The following is a 19,427-nucleotide window of genomic DNA, read 5'->3' on the forward strand; positions in this document are numbered from 1 at the left end:
GAAGGCATTTAAAGGCGCCTCTGCCGCCACAGACCTTGCAGTTAACTCCGCCCTGACCCACGCTTCTCAATGCAGTCCCTGATGCAGGCTCCCGTCCTGATCGCCCTGGGCTTGCTTTTCGCGGCCCCTGCGCAAGCCCACCTGAAAAAGGTGAGTGCACCCTCCTTTAAGAGGCTGTTTGCAGCCTCCTGGCCCAGCTACGGGTATGCGGGTCTGGCTGAGATATGGGGGTGGCCACTGCGTTATCTAGAGTTGGCTGTCTGCACTAGAGCCTTCCAAAGTAACTAATTATGGGATTCTGGTCTGTACAATGAGGGTGGCCTGTAAAGACTTGTTGTGCTCCAGGCCCTTTTTGGAGAGATTCATCTCACGTCTGCACTCTGCTGCCCTCTCTCCAAGCACCGGAGTGAAAATGCAGAGAGCCTTAAAACTAAGGCATTGCCCCCAGAGATTCAGTCCTGTTACCCTGCACCTTACTCCTGACTGCCACTCCTTATGTCCCCATGATAAGGCCTGTTGCCTCATCTCTTCCCCTGTTCGAATGCCCTGAGCTCTTCCTTAGACGTAGGAGGACTTGAGAGCTTCTCCAGGCCAGAGGATCCAGATTTGCCCATCTGGTGACAAATAACCAGGCCTGTGACCCCGCTGCCCTTGGTTGTGAGCCACTGAGACAACAGTCCCCCTACCCTCCAAGCTTCCTCCTTCACTTCTCATTCACACCGTGCTGCAGATCCCTGGGAAAGGGAAGTTCTGTAATCCCTTGACCTGAAAAAGCCTAGTTCCTGGCTTATTGCAACTAGCTTCATAGATTCAGTCTATGTTGTTGCAAATGACAAGATGTTTCCCCTTTTAAAGGCTGAATAGTATTCTGTTGTGCATATATGCCACATTTTCTTTATGCATTCAATTTGATGGATAATTTCTTTATCCATCAAGTGTCTGTTGATGGACACTTAGGTTATTTCCATATCTTAGCTATTGTGAGTAATGCTGCAGTGAATATGGGAGTGCAGATAGCCCTTTGAAATTTCAGTTCGTTTGGATACATACCCAGAAATTTCAGTTCCTTTGGGTATATGCCCAGAAGTGGGATAATGGTTCATATGGTAGTTTTGTTTTATTATCTCACTTATATGCGGATTCTAACCAAGTTGAACTTACAGAAGTTGAGAGTAGAGATGGGGTCTCACTCTGTCACCCAGGCTGGAGTGCAGTGGGGCGATTATATCTCACTGCAGCCTTGAACTCCTGGGCTCAAACAGTCCTCCCACCTCAGCCTCCTGAGTAGCTGGGACTACAGGTGTGGGGCCACTGAGTTCTGCTAAGCAGTAGGCTTTGAGATTTATTGCACACCAGGGTGACTATAGTTAGTAATGTATTACATACAGAAGCTCCTTAACTTTCCATGGGGTTACGTTCTGATAAACCCATCGTAAGTTGAAAATACCATTAAGTTGAAAATGCATTTAATACAACTAACCTGAGCATCATAGCTTAGCCTAGCCTACCTTAAACATGCTCAGAACATTTACATTAGCCTACAGTTGGGCAACATCATCTAACACAAAGCCCGTTTCATAATAAAGTGTTGAATGTCTCATGTGATTTATTGAAGACTGTACTGAAAGTGAAAAACAGTATGGATACTTAAAGTACAGTTTCCGCTGAATATTTGTCACTTAGGCACGATTGTAAAGTGGAAAAATGGTATGTCAAACCATAGTAAGTCAGGAACTGTGTGCACTTCAAAACAACCAAGAGAATACATTTCACATTGCACCCCGTAAATGTATACAACTGTGGTTTGTCAATTAAAAAAAAAACACCCAAGACCAGGTGCAGTGGTGCACACCTGTAATCCCAGCATTTTGGGAGGCTGAGGTGGGCAGATTGCTTGAGCTCAGGAGTTCAAGACCAGCCTGGGCAACATGGCAAAGCCCCATCTCTGCGAAAAATACAAAAATTAGCTAGGCGTGGTGGTGTGCACCAGTAGTCCCAGCTACTCGGGAGACTAAGGTAAGAGGATCGCCTGAGCCTGGGAGGTCGTGGCCACAGCTGAGATTGCACCACTGCATTCCAGCCTGGGTGACAGAGTGAGACCCAACTCACAAAAAAACCCCACACACAAAAACCCAATTCCATTGCCTCTTGGCTGCTAGCCAAGACATCAAACATTTCTGGTAGCAAAGGGATAGGTCCACCCCTGATCCCCTCCCTCCTACCATCTTGGAAGTGTTTGAGAGTGAGGAACAGTGCTGTGTAGGGGAAAGTGTGTGGTACTGAAAGCAGGGAGGCTTGGCTTCTGATCCCTCCCCTGTCTCAATCTGTGGATTCCCTGAGTCTTGGTCTCCTCATCTGTACGATGGGTGTGATGGTGCCAACCTGAATCTCGTCAGTGAAGGGAAATGCATTCATTGATGGAAAAGTTCTAAAATCAGAAACAAATAAAGCCATATAAATCTGTGGGCTTGGCCTCACTGTGCCCCCGAGGCAGAAAGTCTGTTTTGCTTGTTGAATGAAGGAATGTGGAACTTTTGACTTCATTTGCCTGGAGAATTTATACCTTGTTCCTGAATATTGGCTGGGAATGTTTCTCTTGGCTCCAGGGCTGGCCGCTATGAGGTGGAGTCTGGCTAGAGGCTGCTAGCTTACCCTACAAACTTGTTCTCATTTATGCTGTGGGTATGGATGCCATCTCAGACTAGGTCTTAGATTGGCAGTTTTGAAGAGGCTCTGAGACATTATAAAGGTCACTCAAAATCACACAGCACCTACATCTCAGGGCTCATGTGATTCAGAGGCCTGACCTTGAGTCCCTAGGCCAGATAAAGACTGGGGGAGCGGGGGGTGACAGTGAGTGAACATCAGGAAATCTGAATTTCAGTTCCTCTTCTAGCATAACTGATCTTGTGACTACGGGCTGTGATGAGTGTTAGATAACAGGGGAGGATATCTAGCCCCATGCTAGTCATATAGTAGATGCTTAATAGACTATAGTGCTATATAGTGGCTGTCATTTGTTGTACACATACTATGTGCTATGTATTGAGCTATGTGCTTTTTTCCTAAAAAAAAAGATTTGGAATAATTTTAGGTTTATGGAAAAGTTGCAGCGGTGCGTGGTGGTTCACCTCTATAATCCAGCACTGTGGGAGACCGAGGCAGGCAAATCACTTGAGGCCAGGAGATCGAGACCACCCTCAACCTGGCCAACATGGTGAAACCTTGTCTCTACTAAAAATACAAAAATTAGCCAGGCATGGTGGCATACACCTGTAGTCCCAGCTACTTGGGAGGCTGATGCAGGAGAATCACTTGAACCTGGGAGACAGAGGTTGCAGTGAGCTGAGATTGTGGCTGCTGCTCTCTAGCCTGGGTAACAGAGTGAGACCCTGTCTCAAGAAAAAAAGAAAGAAAGAAAGAAAAGTTACAGAGATAATATAGAATTTCTATATAATCCTGACTCAGTTTCCCCTGTTAGCATCTTACATGTACATATCTCCAAAACTAAGAAACCAACGTTAGTACATTACTGTTAACTGAATTCTAGACTTTGTTTGGATTTCACCAGTTTTCCCATTAATGCCCTCTTTCTGAGCCAGGATCCAATCCAGGGTACTGCATTGCCATTGTCATGACACATATCATTGTAGTCCCCACTCTTCTCTAGCCTATGACAGCTTCTTAGTCTTTCCTTGTTTAGCATGAGCCTGACAGTCTTGAGGAGTTGTGCCCTGTGCTTTCTGTATACAAACATCTTGCCCTCACAATAGTCCCGTGAGAAGATACCATTATGTCCACGTAATAAATGAGGAAATTTTGAACCTCTAAGGGGTTAACTTAGCCATGGTCTCAGCTAGTGAGACTGGCTGAGCTGGGTTTTAACTCATACCTGTAGTACCCATATCTCTGCCTCCAGAGCTGTGCCTTTCCCCTCCGTCTTGTGCCACCCCTTCCCACTTGTTGGCCTAGGCTGGGATGACAGATATCTGGTGACCAGCCTGGCCTTGGTGGGCACTGCTAATCCATGACACCTCCCTTTCCCTATGAGCCTGGACTCAGCAGCGGAATTTGTCACTACAGAGACAGCTAGCCGGGCACTACCCTTAGGAAGCCATCTTGTTACGTCTCCCCCAGGACCTGGGGAAAGGAGAGCTTAGGAGAGGGGAAGGGATTCTTCTCCAATAGGTACTCTGGACTCTGGATACCCTACCCCCACCCCCAGCCCGGAATCAATCCTCTGTGTGGATCAGGCTGCCTTAGAATCTGTGAAGCAGCCCCACCCAGAAAACTAGTCCTGCTCCCATGTTGCCCTCCAGCCTGACTCTTAATTCCAGGCATTCTTTCCCTTGACCACTTTCAGTCTGTTCACAACCACAAATCACAGTGTAGCACTGGCCTTCAGTGGGGTTCCACGCACCTATAGTAAAAGCAACCTCCCGATTATGGCTTGTGGGGTCCTGCATTAAATGACCCTGCCACCCCTCCAACCTCATCTGGGTCCCTCATCCACTACATTTAGCCCATGGCCTTCTCCCAGTGCCTAGAGCAGTCAAGCTTCTTTGTGCCTCGGGGCCTTTGCCTGAGTTCCCTCGGCCTGGCCTGCACTTACATGTCTGACTCCTCATCCCCCAAGCGTCCAGCTTAAGTATCACTTCCCCACCACCCTATCTAAGTGAGTCCTTTGTTGCTGTCAGCATTACCTTCTGCTCTTTTCCTTTGTGGCACTCACAAATCACAGTGGGTGATATTTATTTGCATTAGACGGTAAGCTCCTCAAGGCAGGGCAGGAGCCAGGTGTGATTGTTTACCACTCTTGCCACAGTACTTAGCCCAGGGCCTATCATCATTGCTCCATAAATATTTGTAAAATGATTGTTGAAGGAAACATTTATTGGCAACTATCCTGTCCTGCCTTTCTTAGTCATGACATGACCTTTCATTCCAAGGGGTAGGAACCCATTCCTAAAAGCTCAGCTAAAGGGGAAGTTTATTACAGAGCTACAAGACATCTCATGGAGCTGCCAGCAGGAAGCGGAGGCTAGGATGCTAATGGCTCCCATTTAGTGAGCCGGCTGGCGTGCGTTGTGCCTGGCATTGGGTTATGAGCTTTACATACATACTCTAGCCCTTGCAACATCCTGGAGAGGAAGGTAGAAATGCTTCCAGTTAAAAGATGTGGAAATTTAGACTCCAAAGGTGAAATTGGCCTATAAAATCACATGGTAAGTGTGGCAGAGATATGATTTCCACCCCGGGCTGTTTGGCTAAAGTTGTCATTCACCCATGTCTCTCCAAAGCTGTGCCCTTCACTGCTACTCCATACTGCTTTTATAGATAGGGAAGTGGGACTTCATCTGTTCCGTTTTCCACAGGCCAACAGAGCCCGTAGCTCTTATCCCTTCATTAACTTCTGCTTGGTCATGGATCACAGATCTAGATGGTCTGGCCTCAACCCAAAACTTAGGATCCAGTGACAGCACAAAAACCCTGTATCCCCAGCCTTTTATGCCTTAATTCCAAAATTGGGCAGAGAGAATCTGTCAGCCTAGCTGGGGTTAAGTGATCCATCTTGATCCAGTCAGTGATGGGAGTATTGAAGGTGGGCATCAACTTGGGGGTGTGGGACTGGCAGGTTTTCTCTCTGAGACAGGGTGTGGATGGAGGGAATGCCAACAGTCTCTCATAGGTGGCCTCCAGGGGGCTGGGAGAGGTGCGAGTGGGTGGGCAGAGAGTCTTCACGGTGTGGGAGGTGTTCAAGATCATCAGACAGGCCGGGAGCGGTGGCTCACGCCTATAATCCCAGCACTTTGGGAGGCCGAGGCGGGTGGATCATGAGGTCAGGAGTTCGAGACAGGCCTGGCTAACACGGTGAAACTCAGTCTCTACTAAACAAAATACAAAAAATTAGTCGGGCATGGTGGTGGGTGCCTGTAGTCCCAGCTACTGGGAGGCTGAGGCAGGAGAATGGCGTGAACCCGGGAGGCGGAGCTTGCAGTGAGCTGAGATCACGCCACTGCACTCCAGCCTGGGTGACAGAGTGAGACTCCGTCTCAAAAAAAAAAAAAAATCAGACAGGGTCCTGTTGGAGTGCAGAGTGGTGGTCACATGCAGTCACATGCAGATGTAGTGGTGGTGTAATCAGGAGACCTGGGGGATGTGGAGGAGGAACAGGAGGAGCAGCTCAGCAGAGGGGTGGCGGGTGACCCTAGTGGGCACATGACCTGAGAAGTGGGATGGGAAGAAGACACTGGTTAGGACTGGGGAAGTCCATTCACTGGGGATTATTCATCAGCAAGTGATCCACTGGGGATCTTTTCATGAGTGTCCTATTCCTTGCTGAGTTAATCACCTGCCCCTTGAGAGTGGGATTTCAGATGCCGTTAGATTTCCCATTGTGTTTTGTGTTTCCCATTGTTCCTGGCTCTGGGTTGGGCGTGGGGTGTGACATGAACAAGGTCCTGGGTGTGGGCTGCAGAGCTGAATCCTCCAGGAGCTTGCCCTCTGCTGGGATCCCAAGGCTGGCTGGAGAGGAGCGGGCAGCAGGGAGGAGGGAAGTCAGAGAAGGTGCCCACCAAAGGACGATTAGGTCAGTCTCCGGTTTTGAAGTTCCAGGTCTGTCATATCCTGCCTTATAATTTACAGTATACTTTTGGGAGATTATGTCTTTTAAGTCTTTTAGTTTAGTCCTGCCTATGAAATGAGTAGGACAAGTGTTATCCCAGGTTCATAGGTATGGAACCTCATAGAGAAGGCTCAGGGACGGGGGTGCCTCACCCAAGGTCACGCTGCCAGGAGCTCGTTTTTCCTGTGATCTGTGATAGTTTCTTTTCAACCTTTTTCTTCTCCTCCTTCCTTGCTGCCTGATTGTCCCCGGCCATCCCAGCTTGGTAGCTTCTCCTGGGATAACTGTGATGAAGGAAAGGATCCTGCGGTGATCAGAAGCCTGACTCTGGAGCCTGACCCCATCCTCATTCCTGGGAACGTGACCGTCAGTGTCGTGGGCAGCACCAGTGTTCCTCTGAGTTCTCCTCTGAAGGTGAGCCTGGGGGTGGGTAGGGAAGGGGAGGTGCCAGGTCTGGCCAGCAGGGGCACTGTGGCATGTATGCTTGGGGAACGGTGAAGAATTTCAGAATCCTGGATTCCCAGAGAATAGTACAGGACATGTAGATTCAGACACTCTTTCACAGGTTCATGGAATCTCAGGATCATGGGATTGAAAGGAATCTCTGATGTCAGCGCCAGCAACTTCCTGGTGAGGGCAGGAGTGATGGATACCTTGCGCCTGGCAGGAGTGTCCTGGCCTTCTCTGGGCCTGATGGCCAATGGCTCGTTATTGTCTGACAACTCTGGTTGGCCAAATCGGTTTTGTAGTTAATTATAAAATCGATATACCAATTAGCCAGTAATATATAGTCACTTTAGAAAACAGAAGTCATCAAAAAATAAAATAGGCCAGGTGTGGTGGTTCACGCCTGTAATCCCAACACTTTGGGAGGCTGAGGTGGGTGGATCTTTTGAGGTCAGGAGTTTGAGATCAGCCTGGCCAACATGGTGAAACCCCATCTCTACTAAAAATATAAAAATTAGCTGGGTGTGGTGGCATGTGCCTGTAATCCCAACTACTCAGGAAGTTGAGGTAGGAGAATTGCTTGAACCCAAGAGGCAGAGGTTGCAGTAAGCCAAGATCGCACCACTGTACTCCAACTTGGGTGACAGAGTGAAATTCTGTCTCTAAATAAATAAATAAATATCACTTGAAATCTCACTACCTAGTGATAAGGGGTAAGCACTTTTAACATCTTACAGGATATTCTTTGCAACTTTCCCCCATACAATTACATATATAACATACATATTTATTTTTAATGGATGTGTATAATAGGCAGTGCTCATTGTAAATGTCCTCCAGTAATCTAAATCCTAGAGATAGTCAGTGTTTGCTCTTTAAATATCCAGTCAGAATTTTTATGTGTTTGTAAATATATATACACTTATACTCATGGGATTATATGAGATGTGCTATTATACTTGCTTTTTTTTTTTTTTTGCATCATACTATATGTTCCATATCTGTTTCCAAGGATTAGGTAACTCTACTTAGTCAATTTTTTTTTACCCAATCATTATGTAATTATTTTAATTTATTGTAATTTTAGAACAATGTCTCACTCTGTTGCTCAGGCTGGAGTGCAGTAGTGTGATCATGGCTTACTGCAGCCTTGGGCTTAAGGGATCCTCCCCCCTCAGCCTCCTGGGTAGCTGGGACCACAGGCGCATGTCACCATGCTTACCTAATTTTTTAATTTTTTATGGAGACAGAGCCTCCCTGTGTTGCCCAGGCTGGTCTCAAACTCCTGGGCTCAAGCAATCCTTCTGCCTCAGACTCTCAAAATGTTGGGATTATAGGCGTGAGCCACCTCGCTCAGTCCACCCGATCATTTTTAATGGCAGAAATATTCTGATGTGGATCTTTCATAATTTGTATAACAAGTCTATTGTTGAACATTTAGTTTGTTTCCAGGGTAAGTTTTGTTTCTTTGTTTGTTTGTTTTGAGACAGGGTCTTACTCTGTCGCCTAGGCTGGAGTGTAGTAGTGCGATCTCAGCTCCCTGCAATCTCTGCTTCCCGGGTTCAAGCGATTCTCCTGCCTCAGCCTCCCAAAGTGCTAGGATTACAGGCACCTGCCATTGCATCCCACTAATTTTGTATTTTTTTTTTTTTTTTTTTTGAGACGGAGTCTCGCTGTGTCTCCCAGGCTGGAGTGCAGTGGCGTGATCTCCTCACTGCAAGCTCCGCCTCCCGGGTTCACGCCATTCTCCCGCCTCAGCCTCCCAAGTAGCTGAGACTACAGGCGCCCGCCACCACGCCCAGCTAGTTTTTTGTATTTTTAGTAGACACGGGGTTTCACCATGTTAGCCAGGATAGTCTCGATCTCCTGACCTCGTGATCCACCCGCCTCGGCCTCCCAAAGTGCTGGGATTACAGGCTTGAGCCACCGCGCCCGGCCATTAATTTTGTATTTTTAGTAGAGATGGGGTTTCACCATGTTGGCTAGGCTGGTCTTGAACTCCTGATCTCAGGCAATCTGCGTGCCTCAGCCTCCCAAAGTGCTAGGATTATAGGCTTGAGCCACTGTACCCGGCCAGAGTATTTTTTGTTTGTTTGTTTTTTGTTTTGCTATAATAACCACCTTTGTAGAAATTATTCTTATAGTACATCTTTTTATAATTTTCTGATTATCTAGATACACAGTTTTTAGGTCTTTTGATACATATTGCCAAAGTGCCTCCCAATGTTTGAACCAACTTGCATCATTCCTAGTGAGCGCAGATGTCTATTCATAAGTTTATTTGCCTTTTGTGTTTACTTTGGGAATAACCTGTTTGTTTCCATCCATTGACTATTTTAGGGGTGTATGTTTTTATATTTTCTTAGAAAACAATGAAGACTTTTCATATATCCATTGCAACACCATTTATTATGGTCCTTTCCTCTCTAGCTAAAATTGCTACCTTTATATGATGTTCCTCTATGCCCTTCAGTCTGTTCCTGATCCAGATCTATTCTGGTACCAGTTTTGTCTTAATTATTTAGAAGATTCCTGATTTGGAATCTGTGTTTCTGTCATTACCCTTAGACCTGTCTTAATCACAGCTCCTACCTTATGGGCTTTCCTTGAGCAATACCTGAGTTAGAAAATAATGTAGAGGCCGGGCGTGGTGGCTCAAGCCTGTAATCCCAGCACTTTGGGAGGCCGAGACGGGCGGATCACAAGGTCAGGAGATCGAGACCATCCTGGCTAACACGGCGAAACCCCGTCTCTACTAAAAACACAAAAAATTAGCCGGGCGAGGTGGCGGCGACTGTAGTCCCAGCTACTCGGGAGGCTGAGGCCGGAGAATGGCGGGAACCCGGGAGGCGGAGCTTGCAGTGAGCTGAGATCCGGCCACTGCACTCCAGCCTGGGCGACAGAGCGAGACTCTGTCTCAAAAAAAAAAAAAAAAAGAAAATAATGTAGAGAGTGCTTTGCACAGGGCCTGGCACCCAGGACGTGCTCAGTACATGTTAGATCTTGTGAACATTTCGATTAGTATCTGTCTTATCCTGCAGCCTCTTGACCCACACACAAGTCCCGGATATGTGGCAGCTTTCAGCTCCCCTGCACCTCCTACCAAGTCTTTTCCTAGCAGAGTCATTGTATTTCCATTACTGTTCCTCAAGCGATAGCGGGTCAAGCCCTGTACCCTTGGATCTGGGCCAAAGGATGGAATCATTCCCTATGTATGGACACTGGACTGTTTCTCTGCCAGGGTCACACACATTTATTTGTGTGCTCCCTCTACTGAATCTGGAGTGTGAGCTCTCCTGGTAGGCCATCCGCCATGCTCCCTCTGCTGCCATCACCATGCAACCACTAATGGCGTTTCCAGGGACGGGGCTATGCAACTGACTTGGAAACAAGCAGCTGGCAAACCCCCTCTTCTGCCCTCAGCCTGCTTTTCCTGGCTTCTTCACAAACCATTAAGATGGGTTTTACTCGATACTCTTCTTTTCCATTGCTTCATTACCTGTTATAAATTTGGGCCTACATAATCTCCTCTGTCTTTACTGTCACTTGTGCTTAGTAAAAATTGGCCTCAGATCCCCTCTGCTCCTTCTCTTTCCCCAATTTATTTATTTATTTATTTATTTATTTAATTTTATTTTTTTGGAGATGGAGTTTCACTCTGTTGCCTAGACTGGAGTGTAGTGGTGCAATCTTGGCTCATTGCAGCCTCTACCTCCTGGGTTCAAGGGATTCTCCTGTGTCAGCCTCCAGAGTAACTGGGATTATAGGCGTGCACTACCACACCTGGCTAGTTTTTGTATTTTTAGTAGAGATGGGGTTTTGTCACATTGGCCAGGCTGGTCTCAAACTCCTGACCTCAGGTGATCCGCCCGCCTTGGCCTCCCAAAGTGCTGGGATTACAGGAGTGAGCCACCACGCCCGGCCCCCAATATTTCTCTTCTATATATATATATATATTTGGTTCAGTTCTTTTTTCAGATATGTGCATATCAACTATTAGATGAAAGCTCTTCTTCACTGGGGAGAAGAGACGATGAGGCACAAAGGGTCTCAGGAAAGGTTGCAACTTGCCCCAGGTCACAAAGCTAGTTGTTAGCATGGACAAAGCTGGTGTGTTTATCTTGGGGTTTGGTTCCTGAGCTTTTACTGGCAGGGAGGTAGACTTAGTGCTTGGTGTATTTGCAGGGGAGGGGAGAGGAGTGCTGCAGATTCAGTTCCAGAACTCTCCCCTTGCCCAGCAGACCCGCTTACGAGAGCTGCCCAGAACTAAGCTCTAGATGAGCCTGGAGCACTCTTGGGGTCCGTGGGGCTTCGACCCCTTGTTACACTGAGGCCCAGAGGAGAGTGACTGCCCAAACCCAAGAAAGCAGCTGCCATCCTCTCTTCCTCTGATCTTGCTGTAGTGAAATTTCTTTAATCAAAAGTCAATCCTGCGACCTGGGTGGATTTGACCCCAGCTGCAATTTTTAAAAGTTAGATATCCCAGATTCCATGGCCATGGGTAAGACTGGAGCCTGCTCAGGAGCTCCCTTTTCTCTTTTGACTTGCTCCATGGGATCCGGCATAGCCACTGCCCAGCCCTCCCTCAAGTTCCAGCCTGTGGGACCCTGGTTTTCCCATCCTTGAGAATTGAAAATTGTCACTGTATTTGTCTTATTCCAGCCTTTCAGGCCTGATAACTTGGCTCCCCTAGCACCCAAAGTCATATACATGCCTGGGCTTGTTACTCTGCCTCGCTTCCTTTTCTGAGTCATGGTAGCAAATAGATTGAGAATCAGAAATGAGCCATCATTTGTAATTTCCAAATGGTAGGCGTGGCTGCTGCCTTAGAACCCTCTGTTGACTTCAGTTCAGTACACTTCTTGTGTCGTGCTGGTCCTGTGCTGGGGGTAGAAGTAGAGATGAGGGAGGCACTACCCCTTCTGGTAGATGCAGCCCTACAGGTTCCAGCCTGGTGGGAGGAGCGCTGGCAGGACTTGTCCCCCTACTGGCCTCCTCTGCTGCGTGCTCTCGCTCAGGGCGTAACTGGTTCAAACATTCTCATTACGGTATTGGCGACACAAGGAGAGAGTATTGGCTAAGGAAAAAGGCAGGGCAGAAGTCACGAAGGAGGAAGCTTTTGATTTCAGGCACTGTGCGAAGTGCTGGTATTTCCCTCTCAATGGGACCTGTGAGAGAGGTAGGCACTCTAAAATATCCCATTTTTGAAGATGAGGTGAGGCTGAGGTTCACGCCTGTAATCCCAGCACCTTGGGAGGCCGAGGCGGGTGGATCATTTGAAGTCAGGAGTTTGCGACCAGCCTGAACAACATGTTGAAACCCCATCTCTACTAAAAATACAAAAACATTAGCTAGGCATGGTAGCTCATGCCTGTAATCTCAGCTACTCAGGAGGCTAAGACAGGAGAATCACTTGAACCCAGGAAGCAGAGTTTGGAGTGAGCCAAAATCACACCACTATACGCCAGCCTGGGTGACAGAGTGAGACTCTGTCTCAAAAAAAAAAAAAAAAAAAAGGTAAGGGGATGGCCACTGAGAGAGATTAAGCAACTCACCCAAGGGGACAATAAAACTAGGAAGTGGCAGAACTAGCATTCCAACCTAGGCCCTCTGACTTTTCCTAGGCAGCGGGGTGGAAGCAGGTTTGATGAGAGAGAGGAGGGCTGAGAGGGTGCTGTGTGGCCAGTGGTGGAGATAATGGGTATGTCTTAGCAGCAGATGAGGCCAATGAGAGGAGCAATTTGAATTTGTCCACTCAGAACACAGGATGTGCTGACTTCTTTGTTCTTTCTGGGCCTGGAGGAAGGCAGGAAGGCAGCTAGTATCTCGACATCTGGGGCATCTGGAAGACTTGAGTCTGTGGCCTGGGAACCAGCCTGAGCCCAGCAGCCTCTGAGGATATAAGTGCCCATCCAGGATTTATCTCTTAGAAACAGAACCCCAAATAAAGTGAGCCTAGAGGCTGGGATTCCTAGAATGTTAGAATGTCAGAGCTGAAAGGGATCCTAAAAATGTGATTTCCTGCCATAACGCCGATAAGGAATCAGATATTTGAGAAAGCTAATTTCCTAGTACTCTTTCCTTAGAATTTTACCTTGATACCTTTGGTGGGTGATGGACATGGTTCTAAAGGACAACTCACTTGGCACTAGAGGCAACTAATACATGGTGACTCTTCAGCACGTGCCCGGCACAACTGGGACATCCGCCATGAAATTCTGGCCACTTCCTCCTGGTCAGCTTCAACCTCCAAAACGGGAGCAAAGTCACGACAGCATGGAGGTGTGAAGTGTGCTCTAGAGCTTCTCACCCAGCTCGACCCCAGGCACAAGAGTCTTTTGTAGCTTTCCCAGCTGAGTCAGGGAGCCCCCTACTCCTTGCGGTAGCTCCATCTGTTGTAACCTAGCTACAATTTTATACCAGTCCCAAGGTGATCTTTCTATACATTCCTGTTGTTCTTCATTCTGTCTTCTGTGGCTGTAGAGAGAAAATGTGACCCAGGAGCAGCCAGTTGGGTTCATTTTGGTAACCAGCTCATCAGTTGGTAGTAACTACCTGAAGTCCTATGCAGAAAAGGATTCTGGGGCCAAGACTGGGCTCAGAAGGAAAGCCCAGGAAACAATGCCACAGTTAACCAATTAGCAGTTAGATGACAAGTGCATTTCAATGCAAGTGTTAGAGTCAATCAATGGGTAGTGACCACCTAAATAATTCTAAGACTATGGACTGGTCATGATGGCTCACGCCTATAATCCCAGCACTTTGGGAGTCCTGTAATCCCAGCACTTTGGGAGTCCTGTAATCCCAGCACTTTGGGAGGTGAGGTGGAAGGATTGCTTGAGGCCAGGAGTTCCAGACCAGCCTGGGCAACAAAGTGAGACCCCATCTCTACAAAAAATACAGAGTGAGCTGGGTATGGTGGCATGTGCCTGCCTGTGTTTCCCAACTACATTGGAGGCTGAGGCAGGAGGATCAGCTGAGCCCAGGAGGTTGAGGCTGCAGTGAGTGCAGTGAGCTATGTTACAAAGAAAAAAAAAAGAATCCTAAGTCTATGTATAGTTCAGTGTAGGGGGAAAATTCACATTTGATTATTAATGTCTACCATGGGCACAATAATACACTATACTCACACATGGGCCACAGTGTTGCCATTCCTGGAACAGACTGTCTCTAAGATCTCATCCAGTTAAAAATTCTTTGATTAAACTATATTGCTGCTTTTTTGAAGACACAGAAGAGCTGGTATGTTTGCCCTGGAATTTATACTTATAACCTTTTTCAAACCTTTTTTTTTTTTTTTTTTTTACCAGGTGGAGTTAGTTCTGGAGAAGGAAGTGGCTGGCCTCTGGATCAAGATCCCATGCACAGACTACATTGGCAGCTGTACCTTTGAAGACTTCTGTGATGTACTTGACATGTTAATTCCTACTGGGGAGCCCTGCCCAGAGCCCCTGCGTACCTATGGGCTTCCTTGCCACTGTCCCTTCAAAGAAGTAAGTACTTAGGGAGGAGAGAGCGTTACCCCTGTGGCTAAAGAGATGGGGTTTGGAGAGAAGGGTCTTTGCATTCTCCTCCTGCAGATCTGCATGTCTCTGGATTTGTAAGCCAGTGTGACCTATCAGGAATCATTTATCTTTCGGGAGCCTCAGTTATCCATCTATGAAATGGGAGACTTGAACTTAGACGTGATCTTCAGGGCCCTTTTCCCATAATAATCCATGCTGTACAGTGCTATGGCAGTCTCTAATCTTGTGTGGTGGTTTCGAGAATGGGAAGAGGGGTGGTAGTTCATGGCTATAATCCTAGCAGTGGCTCTAGGAGAAAGACCCCATCAGTAGGCTCCCACTGACTGGCTGTCCACTGGCTTTCCCACAGGGAACCTACTCACTGCCCAAGAGCGAATTCGTTGTGCCTCACCTGGAGCTGCCCAGTTGGCTCACCACTGGGAACTACCGCATAGAGAGCATCCTGAGCAACCGTGGGAAGCGTCTGGGCTGCATCAAGATCGCTGCCTCTCTAAAGGGCGTATAACGTGGCATCTGCCACAGCAGAATGGAGCAGTGTGAGGAAGGTCCCTTTTCCTCTGTTTTGTGTTTGCCAAGGCCAAACTCCCCCTCTCTGCCCCCTTTAATCCTCTTTCTACAATGAGTCCGCTACGCTCACTGAAAATCATTTTGTGCCACTTACATTTTAGGCTGGGACAAGCAGCCCTGACCTAAGGGAGGATGAGTTGGGCAGTTCTTGATAGCCCGGGGCATCTGCAGGGCTGACCACGTTACTCATCCCGGTTAACATTCGCTCTTTCTCTCTAAAGAGCCTCGTTCATTTCCAAAGCAGTTAAGGAATGGGAACCAGAGTGTTTTAGGACCTAAAGAATCTTTATGACTTTCTCTCTCTCACTCTTTTTTTTTTTTGTCACTAAGTTAAAAGCAAAGTGAGAGTATTAACGTTTTTGTTCTCCTCCAACCCCCTGTTACAATGAAGGGGCGAAAGTATTTGCTCTTAGTCTATTCCTCCCTTAACTTCTGTGACTAATTTTAATTTCCTTTCTAGATTTGCCCAATTAATACTAGGGTGCAGTGTATCCTGGAGAGGTAGGGTCGGGGGGAGGAATCCCTTGGGGGAGATATTAGGGGTGCTCCGTTGTTTACAAACTCAGGTACCCGCAGGGCTTAGCAAGAGACTTAAATGAGTGACAAGAACCATGAGAAACAAGTTGCTTCCAGGCTTGATTTCGACTTTTCCCTTTTTTTTTGGAGACAGAATCTCACTTTGTCACCAGGCTGGAGTGCAGTGGTGTAATCTCGGCTCACTGCAACCTCCGCCTCCTGGGTTCAAGCGATTCTCCTGCCTCAGCCTCCCAAGTAGCTTGGACTACAGGCGCCCACCATCACGCCTGGCTAATTTTTGTATTTTTAGTAGAGATGGGGTGTCACCGTGTTGGTCAGGATGGTCTCGATCTCTTGACCTCGTGGTCGGCTCACTTGGCCTTGGAAAGTGCTGAATTACAGTTGTGAGCCACTACACCCAGCTGATTTTTCCTTTTTGAGTAAAGGTACTATTACAATGTAAATATTTCTTATACAGAAAGTCACAGCACATGTGCCCATTGATACAAGGCCTCTGAGGCCTGGTCTCCAGTTGGAAATATAATTAAGGGTGACAAGGACTGGAGTAAGTTGGAGAGTGCATAGCGAGTCTGTGAAGACAACTGCTACCTAGCTATGACCAGTCAGTGCCACGTAAGAATGGTGTGGGCCCAGTATTGCCAGATACTGCCAATATTCCAGCCTGGTGACAGAGTGAGACTCTTGTCTCAAAAAAAAAGTTTCATTGTTTACTCCTAGAGAAGCCAAAAATCCAGATTTGTATATGAAATCTTACCATTTTAAAAGTTTGGCAGCTAATGATTTTTTAAAAAAGCTGTGCAGTGTGATGTATCCCAAACGGACTGGCTCATGGGTGGCCACTTCACAACCTCTGATCTCAGACCGTGCATGCTTTGTCTTCTTAAGACAACTCCTGTGGCACCATTTCTCCCTCCACAGGGCCAAAGCCATAGAGTCCGGTCCCAAGGAGAAGGCACTTCCAGTGCTAGGAGAGGTATGGACAGCCTCTCACCTGTGAGCTGTGGCTGCCTCAGTCTCAGAGTCCTGTCGGGTGAATGAGGCAGATGGGAAAGAGTTAGCTTCACCAGCAGCTGCTTTTGGAGCAGGGGTCCAAGGAAGAGAGGGTGGCCTCGACATCAAACTGCCTGGATTTTTCTACCACCCTGTTACACCATAACAACTTCTGAACCCCACACCAGCCCTGAGTTCTGGGCTCATCTGAAGCCTGGAATAGCAATAAATCTTTTTAACTTGCTGACAGTTTCTCCCTTGCTTTGGTTCCAGATTTCACTGATCATATTTCAAAAGTGTTTTTGGGGTGGGGCTCTTTTGGTTGGAAGGGTTTGTTGGAACGGTACAGGTGAGCTGAGGCGATTCCAGGGACGGACCCTTCTGCTTATGTCGCAGGAGCTTGCTTGTTGTCTCTGCTTCATCGCCATCCAGTTCCCTTGTTTGCTATTTTGCTTTCCATCACATCATGACTGCGGAGAGTGAAAATCACCTGGTGACCATTGAACAGGTCCCAGAGACAAAATCTTTTTATCTGAGGAATTTAAAAGGGAGCAAAGACCACCTGGTGACTATCAAACAGGCCATGCAGAGGCAAAACTCCTTATCTGGGGAAAATAAGAAGTAATTAGACTTTCCTATTATCTAAAGCAGGCATCTGGTTCCAGATTTCTTTTCCCCGAAAAAAACCTTACAAGTAACTAAAATTTCTGGCCGGGTGCCGTGGCTCATGCCTGTAATCCCAACACTTTGGGAGGCCGAGGCGGGTGGATCATGAGGTCAGGAGATCGAGACCATCCTGGCTAACACGGTGAAACCCCGTCTCTACTAAAAATACAAAAAAAAAAAAAAAAAAAAAAAAAATTAGCTAGGCATGGTGGCAGGTCCCTGTAGTCCCAGCTACTCTGGAGGCTGAGGCAGGAGAATGGCGTGAACCCGGGAGGTGGAGCTTGCAGTGAGCCGAGATCGCGCCACTGCATTCCAGCCTGGGTGATGGAGACTCTGTCTCAAAAATAAAAAAAAAAAGTAACTAAAATTTCTGTACATCTCCGGAATGCCATGCTGAAACTGACGGTGCAACCCCAAGGTCCCGCTTTAAGGTCCATAAATATCCCTAAGGAAAAATCCACCGTGGTATGCTCAGTCCTCTCACCAGGGCGCCCCACCGCAGTCTTCTGCAGCATTCTTCCTTTCTAATACCTTTCCTTTTTCAAACCTATACTGTTGTTAGTGAATTATTTTTACCCACCCACGAGTTGACCACTTCTCAATGCTGGGGCTCTGACACTTCGCCTGGCAATGACCTTCACAGCTGTTTCTCTCTGTTGGATCTTCCAGCCTTATTCTCAACAGTTGCTTTTTAGTTCACATTCTTCACCGAATCTCAGTAGCTCAGTTAATCTTTTTATGTCTGCTCTGCTCTTGAGTCATATGTTCCTTGAAGTTTCTTAGGGGTGGGGGATGAGGAGTTAAAGATGGCATCTTCAAGCGCAGGTCAAAGCAGACTTTTTAATAAATGGTGCTGAGCCAACTGGAAAGCCACTTGGAAAAAGCTGAGGTTAGATCTGTACTTCACACCATATGCAAGAATGAACTCCAAGTGGATCCAGGATCCAAATGAAAGAAAATGAAGCCATATAAATACAGAAGGAAACGTGGTGGAAATATCCAGTGGCAACAAAATATTGACACATTTGACTACATAAAGAGAAAAAAAATGCTTGGTAAAAACACAATAAAATCAAATGACTGGGAGAAAAATTTATCCAGCCTATATCACAGACAAATAGTTAGTATTCTTACTATATAAGGAATTAAAAATTAAGGGACAAAGGACCAAAAACTTTATAGAAAAACTGGGAGAAGACATGAACATACACACTCATGTAAAGATATAAAATGGCTCTTTAAAATGAAATATTTGAACTAACTCGTTACAGAAATGTAAATTGAGACAATATTGAGATACCATTTATCATCTCAGACTGGTGAAAGAAAGAACAACACATTCTGTTAGGCAAGGCTATAGGGAAACACACTGTCATCACTGTTGGTGGGAATGCAAACTAGTATGACTTTTCTGGAGGGGAATTTGTCAGTACTTAACAAATTGCAGAAGCATTTACCCTTTGACACAACTATTTCCACTGTGGGAATTTCCCTTGAAGATGCACCTCCAACAGTACAAACATACGGATGCACAAGATTACTCATTGCAGCACTGTGACTGCAAATATTGGAAGCAAAGTCATGTTCATATACACGAGAAAGGCTGAGTAAACCATGGCACCATGGCATGCCCACATGGAATATTACTGAGCTGTAAAAAAAAAAAAAAATGAAGATCTTTATGAATCGGTATAGAGTTATTTTCAAGATATATTAAATGCAAAAAGCAAAGTACAAAAAGTAGAATGTGGTACTTTTTATGTAAGAAAGAAGGAGATGTAAGAACATGTATCTGCTTGTTTATGCGAAGTAAATAAGGAAAGATTGGCCAGAAAGTAATGAGCTCTATGGATGGTAGGTGGGTGTAGAGTAGAAAGAAAGGAGAAATCATAATGGTATAAAGGAGGCAGGGATGGAACACTGCCAAGTGTATCTGAGTATATTTTGTTTAACTGTGACTCTTAGAGCCATAGTAATGTTTCTCATGCCCCCCCCAAAGTAATTAAAGTCAACCAGGATATGAGGAGAGTTCAAAATGAAATACAAACAGTAACAGATGAACTTAACTG

General features: G+C 46.6%; 1 protein-coding gene across 4 annotated transcripts; it reads left to right on the plus strand.

Annotated features, from left to right (window-relative positions):
* GM2A (GM2 ganglioside activator) lies at positions 1-18,430 on the plus strand. Of its 4 annotated transcripts, XM_025389060.1 has the most exons (5): positions 1-150; positions 6,887-7,039; positions 14,383-14,565; positions 14,948-15,134; positions 18,184-18,430. In XM_025389060.1, exons 1-4 carry the CDS (start codon positions 70-72, stop codon positions 15,101-15,103), a joined length of 573 nt encoding a protein of 190 aa, XP_025244845.1. In that variant the 5' UTR covers positions 1-69; the 3' UTR covers positions 15,104-15,134; positions 18,184-18,430. The 4 variants fall into 4 exon arrangements, with proteins under 4 accessions (XP_025244845.1, XP_025244843.1, XP_025244846.1 ...); XM_025389058.1 differs by lacking the exon at positions 18,184-18,430 and having other exon boundaries at positions 14,948-16,944; XM_025389061.1 differs by lacking the exon at positions 18,184-18,430 and having other exon boundaries at positions 1-149; positions 6,877-7,039; positions 14,948-16,944.
* Positions 18,431-19,427: the final 997 nt, after the last annotated feature.

This window comes from Theropithecus gelada, chromosome 6 (genome assembly GCF_003255815.1).
Source record: "Theropithecus gelada isolate Dixy chromosome 6, Tgel_1.0, whole genome shotgun sequence".
In the NCBI taxonomy this organism is placed as follows: domain Eukaryota; kingdom Metazoa; phylum Chordata; class Mammalia; order Primates; family Cercopithecidae; genus Theropithecus; species Theropithecus gelada.

Excerpts from the sequence above, each read along its gene's own strand:
- GM2A (XM_025389061.1), top strand. The coding sequence starts at position 70 with ATGCAGTCCCTGATGCAGGCTCCCGTCCTGATCGCCCTGGGCTTGCTT. Across the intron at positions 150-6,876 it reads GCGCAAGCCCACCTGAAAAA|GCCATCCCAGCTTGGTAGCT; the intron begins GGTGAGTGCACC and ends TGATTGTCCCCG. Across the intron at positions 14,566-14,947 it reads GCCACTGTCCCTTCAAAGAA|GGAACCTACTCACTGCCCAA; the intron begins GTAAGTACTTAG and ends GCTTTCCCACAG.